The 8,167-nt window shown below is 35.3% G+C and overlaps 1 protein-coding gene across 2 annotated transcripts; it reads right to left on the reverse strand.

Moving 5' to 3' along the window:
- Positions 1-23: 23 nt before the first annotated feature.
- On the reverse strand, positions 24-5,566 carry LOC127171961 (guanine nucleotide-binding protein subunit alpha-12-like). 2 transcript variants are annotated; one of them, XM_051120954.1, is made up of 5 exons: positions 5,126-5,566; positions 2,790-2,999; positions 2,294-2,344; positions 1,839-1,900; positions 24-1,766 (listed from the first exon to the last, which is right to left on the reverse strand). In XM_051120954.1, the coding sequence occupies exons 1-5, from the start codon at positions 5,372-5,374 to the stop codon at positions 1,343-1,345; spliced, it is 996 nt and encodes a 331-aa protein (XP_050976911.1). In that variant the 5' UTR covers positions 5,375-5,566; the 3' UTR covers positions 24-1,342. The 2 variants fall into 2 exon arrangements, with proteins under 2 accessions (XP_050976911.1, XP_050976902.1); XM_051120945.1 differs by having other exon boundaries at positions 24-1,900.
- Between the last annotated feature and the right edge of the window lie 2,601 nt (positions 5,567-8,167).

Below are 8,167 nucleotides of genomic sequence, written 5' to 3' on the forward strand. Positions count from 1 at the left end.
TACATTATACACCTTTCACTTTTTAAGACTAAAACACAAGATGGATTCATTGGTAGCCTATTCTTTATTAAAAGCACAACGACAATAAAACAGGCTACAATGACAATGTTTATTAACAAAAACGAATAAGATAAAGCATGACATACATGTTATATTAGCCTATACCAACTAATAAATAATAGAATGTTTTTTTTGGCCCCTGGATTACTTCAAGGCCACATGCAAAAATACTGTGTGTGTGTGTGTGTGTCTTTTGCTGTTTATCCCAGAAAGTTGGTATATTGGTATATTCTCATTTTTCGCATTCACAGTCTTTGACTTAGTAGATATTAAGGATACACAAAGTTGACAAACAGGCAGGTTGAGGTTGCATTCTCACAACGTTTGTGCTAAAAATAACAGTAACTTTGCAAATTCCATCATTCTGTAATGGTACAAAAGCAGTTTGTTTACATATTTAAACATTTATTTGAAGCCAGATTGAAACTTTTATTGTATGGTAAACCCAGACTCATTTTTTTATGATCCTAACCTAGATTCTTGACCCTTTAAACCTCTTTTAATGCAAGATGGCTTTTTGGTTTATTTGTCCTGTTTCTAGTTGATCAGGTCAAACAATGTTGCAACTGTTTTTTCTCTGTATATGAACTGATGTACAGTTATAGATATGGATTGGGTATATGGATTAGGCTTAAAAAGCTGTTTGGTGGTTTTTAAAACAAGAATGATGTATTTTTTATCATCTTTTTAATTACCTTTAAAGTTAAATGGGCTATAACATGTCCCTTATTCATTCATAATTAAATAAATGCAATTAAAGCTTTTAATCTTTAATGTTCAACCTGCTTTTTTTCCTTTGCTGAAAATCAGTTAACTGTTCAAATGATGTACTGACACATGTTGGGTCCAGCTGGTATGGAAAAATCATATCCTGTTGCCAAAAGCCACTTTCATCAAGCCGAAGGAAGCTTGATGAAAAAGGTGCGAAATGCTCGAAGACCTTTTGTCCAAGGGTTTTCATGAATGCTACATAACTCCCAGTGTCTACAATTTCCTGTTGGTAATCACGCATTAACCATAGGAAACAATCAGTGGAGTCAAAGGCCATTTTCAGGCTTATTCCCATTGCACAGTATTTGTGTACTGCATGTTACTAACATTAGCTGTTTCAGATTTTTTTCCCTTCAAAGCTGATTGGTTGTTGAAACCCCTTATTTACTTTAAGCTTTCTGTGATTTCCAAGGTTATGAAGAAAACATTTCAGGCCATTAAGAGGTGGATTGTTGTGTGTTCACCTTTCCCTGATCTGCAGTTTATCAGCCATGGTGAGGAGCTTAAAAACTTACAGGAATGGAATTTCTTTGAGGTTCCTGTCCATTACTGTGTTCTTAACAGTGTTGAAGACAGTCTGAATATTCTCTGTGTCCACAGCAGTGGTCATGTGATAGAAAATCTGCCTGCTGTTATTCCATTTCCTCTTTTGAAAGCTTTGAATCAAGAATTCCTGCACATCCTCCAGCTTTTGGGGATCACCTTGGAACTCAGGAAAATGCTTCCGGATATCTGCAGTCTGTACTTTTTCTGTCAGCAGATCCATTTTGTTAAAGAAGATGATGATGGTGCTGTTGAGGAAGCTCTTGTGATTGCAGAGGAGCTCAAAATCATTCAACGATGCAACCAGGCAGTTGTCCTCATGACCGGTTCGGTCATAATCACTGCATCCAATGATAAAGAGGAGTGGCATCTGGATTTTGTATAGATGGAGCCTACGCCGCAAAACAGCTTTCCAGATAAAGGGTTCTGCTAACAAGAAAGGGCTATCACGGAGCACTAAATACCTTTCTTCAAATGTTGTCCTGTTTCGTGTATAAATAACGTCCTGATTGTGTGGTAAGTAGTTCTGCAAATACAGAAAATGTGTCAGTGAATCAATGAAAAAGAAATAACTTGTTCCCATGCATCATGTGATGTTTGATTGGTCAGTTGCACAAATAAACCTATTCACAAAAAGTAATGCAGATTTTTTTTTTTTTTTTTAATCTAACGTACACATTTAACTATAGTTTGTTTTATTTCACCTTGGCATTAATTAAAAATTGAATATTTGCTATGGTCATCCATTTACCTCTAAAGAACTTTATCATGCTGTTGCTTACTTCCACTGTCTAAATCATAAACTGTGAAAAGCATCCATATGTAATAACCGTAAAGTATATGTCCCATTACTTAAGCAAAATATGTGCTAGCATTTCACATCACTCAGCAAATACTTATCATTTACTCAACTACTCACCAGTTTGCCAATACGATGAATGTTGTCAAAGTAGTACTTTACTGATTCATACTGCCAAAAACAAACAAACAAACAAAAAACAAAAAAACAGAAAAGATGATTGTGTATTTTATATAGCGCTCTTACAATGCTCTCACTGAAGCAGTTTCTTTCACTGAGCAATAATTATAGGCAAAATATTCATTTTGTTGTTCTCCCTACAATTAAGGCATATAGTGACCGGGTCAAGTTAAAAAACGAGTTAATAACACTTGAGGGCTATATTCAAAGTGATTGATAATATTCTACAGTACAATGGAGAAAAATGGTTCATTTTTCAATGTGAATCCAGCCATTTGCCGAATAGCTCCCAAATTTCATAGATTTCTGAAGCCCAATGGTGACTGTTGGTATGGTTTGGTTGTATGTATGGAAAACAGCAGTGTTAATGTTCTGCAAAACACCTCTGTTTGTGTCATAGACAGTTGCAATTAGAAACGCTCAGTAAAACACATACAAACTCAAAGTTGCTCCTCCTTCGATGAGCTTCCTGAATCCCAGAATCCTTCCAGAGAGAATCAATAGCTTCAACATAAGGCTGAAATGTACAGGGCTCCAACTTCATAAGCCAATGATAAGAACTAAATAACATTTCATGCTTCTCATTGGGTGAGTTTTGCAAAGGAATGCCCAACTTATTTCTTTCTTGAATCAAAACTAGCATACCCTATAAAACAAAAAGAAAGAGACATTTCAGTTCGGTTTATCATAACATAATCTCTGTAGCCATGAAACAGTGATTGTCTCAGATTTGATATATGGCATTAAAGTACGGAATGATTACCGTATTCAAGTACTATGGTATTGCATTCCTAAAATACTGTGGTACTATTACATTTACAACATTTAATCATTTAAAAAGCCAAAGTGACTTACAGTACAGAAGTACAAGTTTCCTCAGGTGGAATTCTCTTTAATGAAAAATTTGCAGTTGATTTTTAATAAATAAACATTTTGTCATTTTATTTAACCTTGAGTGCACTTGCCTCTTGTTTCAAAGACAAAAGTTGTTGATCAGTCAAGGAATTTTGACGTAGGCCTACTTTTAATTTTTTCTTCTATTTTAAATTAGGCCTAGTTAGGTCTAGTCAATTGGTCAAAAACCAATAAATACATTTTCAATTGCTTAAATAAGATTCAAAAATTTGAATGTATTGCTTGCCAATCACTGGTGTAATGTAGCCCCTCGAAAAAAAAGAATCATTGAATTCAGCAGGTGTCTTTTGTTGAATCGAACTGAAAGATTCGAGTCTCCAGGATGAATCAAATGCCTCACTGCTGGTTGTTGAGACCTGCTATGTGTAATAGTGTAGCTGTACATTAGTCTGGTGCAACACACAAAATTGTTACACGCGGGTAATTCAAGCTACCCTTACGAAAAAGAAGTTAATTCAGGTGTGCTATTAGTGTACTTCTTTTAAACTAAAAACAGGAAAGTATACTTTCAGTCTACCTTTTATGTACTTCTCAGAAATGTGCTTTATATACTTATCAGAAATATACTTAAAATGACATTTAAGTATACTTGACTTATACTTAGAAAAAATCTAAATATACTTACACTAAATATACTATACAAATATACTATCAGAGCTATACTTGTGCTCTGAGAATCTGTGTTATCATTTTTATACACGAGATGCTATTACACATCTTCTGTACAGAATTTCCAAAACACAAGTGAAGAAACCAAAACAGATGCTTCCACACTGTAAAACATGCAAATACATATTTTCTATTTTATGAAACATTTTGTCACAAATACTAAAAAATGCTATTTTCTTGAAACTATATAAAAACCCTTGTCAGACCAACAAAATTACCCCAAATGTTGTCCCAAATTGTCAAACACAGTTGTCTGTGCTGTTGAAATTTTAAGGCTTTGTATGTTCCCAGCATGCATTGCAGCATAAATAAATGATCCAGTTACTGTTATAGGATTATTGTTTTGCTGTTTGTTGACTTCATTTAAACTTTTTTGTTGTCGTTCTGTCATTATTGTTAGTTATTTGTTGTACTGTGACGGAAAGATCTCATCTTTTTAATATTTGCTGATTGCCACCGTTCTTGAGGGTTGTGTATCTAGTTTTGAGGCCTAGATACTTTTCAACCACTTATATCCACTTCCTGTCCTAGTTTTGTAAAATGCTCTTTAAAGAAAAAGACAACATTTCCTACATATTAGAATAAGTTATTTATAATGATTTGTATGTTCAGATATTCATAAAAGAAAATATATACAAATTAATACCTAAATATAGACATAGTAGTATGCTTAAAGTATGATTTAAAGTTCAGAAAAAAGTGAGTATGAGTAAACTTGCACTATAAAACTACTAAAGTAGTAGTTTACTGAGACTCGTGTACTAAAATGCATAAAAAAAGTATTTAATTAGTAAACTATCAGTATATCTATAAGTTCACTTTTAGTATACTCGCAGTACAAACTGAAAACTACTGTTTACTACTGTTATACTTAAAGTATATTTAGACGTATACTTTTATATACTAGAAAGTGGGCCAATTTAGTCCCAAGGAGTATTAAAATAGTACACTTAAAAGTATACTACTTGTACACTGTTATTTGTATACTTACTACATAATATACTTGAACTTTACTGAAGTATACTTAATAAAATAAACTTGAAGTATACTTCTTTTTGGTAAGGGTATTCAGGAGTTTGAATTCCTCAGATGTGGATTCCCACAGTTTCAAAATGTAACAATCGAATATTTTTCAGAAATCTAATCCACGTATAATGTTTCACCTTTCTCTTGCTAGTTATAACCCACCTCTATGATGTTGTTATAAATTGCTTCTCTGAATTCAAGCAGCTCTTTGTGGTTGAACACTGGTCCGTTAATAAGACGCATTTGTCTGAGGACATTTGTTGTTCCGGCGTACTGCGAGCCTGTCAGTAAGATGACCATCGGCTCTCGCCGGTCTCGTTTCAGCATGGCATCAATCTCACGGCTTCTCCGCCGCGCACCCGATCTGTACGGCAGAAAGCACTCACACAGATTGTTTAGCGCTCTAGACATTGTTCCACAAAAATGTCCTCCTTGTGGTTCAAACGCGCTCAAGTTCAAGCGTCAAGTACTTTAATTTTCAGTTTACTCGCAGCAGCCTGCTTCAGGTGGCGTCGGAAGCCACAGCCGTGTCCAAAGACGTCACATTATCATTAGTCTCAGCCTCAGACGTCACGCCCACGGAACGTTGGCTAAGCCGTCAGTCTGAAGGTCTGGCTACGCGAGACTACATTATCATTAACTCTGAAACAGGAAGAAGCATCGAGAAGCAAGTATACCCGGCTGCAGCTGCAGAACGGGGCGGGGCTGCACGTGGGGGCGGGGCTACACGCATCGCCCCGCCCACAAATGGCTAATGACATGTAATGGCGTAGTCAACTCCGTAAACAGGAAATGCGGTTACGAGCATAGTTCAAGCTACGATTCATTCGTGATATTAAATATCTGTTACATATAAAATATTAAACAATATATTATAAATTCGTTAATTATCTACATGTGATATTAATAAATGGTCCAGTTGGCTAATGACATGTAATGACGTAGACACCTCTGTAAACAGGAAATGCGGTTAAGAGCACAGCTGAAGCTATATATATATATATATATATATATATAGAATATCATTCGTGATATTAACTTACATACAAAAATAAACAATATATTATGAATTCGTTAATTATCTACACGTTATATTAATCTATACCAAACATAATACATTATGTTTGGGCAAAATTTCATTATTATTTCTAAGCAAGCATCCACTTCCTGCTTTCGACCTGTCATATCTTTGTGCATTAAGAACTGTATATTACAGTTATTTATGGGTTTTTATTTTTATTTACGCATTTACTTGTATTTAATGTATTTTTTTTGTCACCAACTCAACACTTAAAGTTTCTTTGAAAATGTTGTCTTAGAATTATGAATTGATAAAGTGCCATTTTTATAACTATATGACAGCTATTGCTTTGTTCTGATAACAAAACCTTTCACAATAAATTGTGTGTACATGTAGAGATAAAATATAGAGATTACCTCATGTTAAAGAAAGTTGGAAGTCCAAAAGCGTTGGACTAAACAACATATGAAGAGGAATAAACTCAAAGAACATGAAGATAATGCAGTTTGAGTATTTCATTTTATTGGTCATACAAAACAGCAGTTTAACATAACTGTTTTATTAGCAGAGGCCCACCTGTTGTGTCTTCCGTTGTTACCACATACATTTAACATGTAATAATACACACACACACACACACACACACACACACGAGGGCAGTCTTATTTTAACTACTTCACATCTCCTTTACAATTGCTCATTAGTGACATAATGAACGCAATGTTGTAATCAAACATTACAACTAATCAAATAAGACAAAACTCGTAGCTCAACTACTCACCAACGCAGCGACAAACGAGTGGAAATAAAATCCTGCTGACCAATGATATAATTTGTGGGCGGGGCGACACATGTAGCCCTGCCCCACATGCAGCTCCACCCCGTTCTGCAGGCTGCAGCCAGGACCTTCGAGAAGACCAAAAGGCAAGTCGAATAAAGTGGACGAAGTTGTTTGCCTTGTTTGACAAAAAGATGCAGACTATGTTTACCTTAGTAGTGGCGAGATGAAGCTTCGTGAAGCTCTCCAGCCAAGATGTGTTGAAAAGTGGTTCATTTCTTGAGGCTTAAAAAAGCACACCAGAGACACCTGCTGGTCCATGCAAATATGGTGTAGGAGAAAAAATGGCATGTGTGACCAGCATGTGCACTACAAAGGCTTCATACATTCATCAGTCATTTTCTAAGAAAAAAACACAAACGTACATACTTTTTAACCACCAATGCTCATCTTGCACTAGCTCGACTTTACACGTTACGTTAGTCACCAGTGTTTACAAAGCGAACACGCAAAGAAAGTCAAACGTCCCTTCCAAAAAAAAGGTAAAACAACGATGTTGGATGATTTTGAAGTTCGAGGAGAAAATGTTGGTGGAGTTTTTCACCCTATTCTACCTTTTTGAACCGGAGTACATAAATGAAGAACTAACCGTGCTTGACCTTTCTAATGTGATTATGTAATGCATGAAGTCGCGGACACGCGGTGCAGGAAGATCATTTGTATTTTAAAAAAGTATATACATTTTTATTTTTATTTTGTAAAGAAAATGGCTTATCGTTGCACTAGATAAGACCCTTATTCTTTGGCTGGGATCGTTTAGAGCGGCATTGAAACTGCAATTTGGACCTTTAACCCGTTGGCCACCATTGAAGTCCAAAATTTCTGGAATGGTTTCCTCAAAAAACTTAATTTATTTGCGAGTGAAGAAAGACAGACATAAACATCTTGGATGACATGGGGGTGAGTAAATTACCATGAAATTTTCATTCTGGAAGTAGACTACTTATTAAACTGTTATACGGTAGGGGGCGCTATTACACACCTTCTGAAAGAGTATTGAATCTCAGGATCAAAACACAGAAACGAACGATAATTATCCACTACAGGTTACAGTGGTAATATTTATGTCTTTAATTTTCATACACACAAAAAATATCTTAATACAAAATATTTTATATTTTCATACATATAAACCCTAAAGATTTATTTTGCTCTTCACTCTGTAACACGCAGTGCATCAAACTGTATGCGCAATTTCAGTTTTACTGAGATTAATTGTGCAGCCCCATTTTTCAGTTCATTTTAGGTAACTGTTAGCTTTTCATCACCTCACAAACCCCCATTCAGGAAACTGTTACAGCAACGAAAAGTGTTTGAGGATCGAGAGCATTATGTCATCTTTAAC

Source organism: Labeo rohita, chromosome 1 (assembly GCF_022985175.1).
Source record: "Labeo rohita strain BAU-BD-2019 chromosome 1, IGBB_LRoh.1.0, whole genome shotgun sequence".
NCBI classification, from domain to species: Eukaryota; Metazoa; Chordata; class Actinopteri; order Cypriniformes; family Cyprinidae; genus Labeo; species Labeo rohita.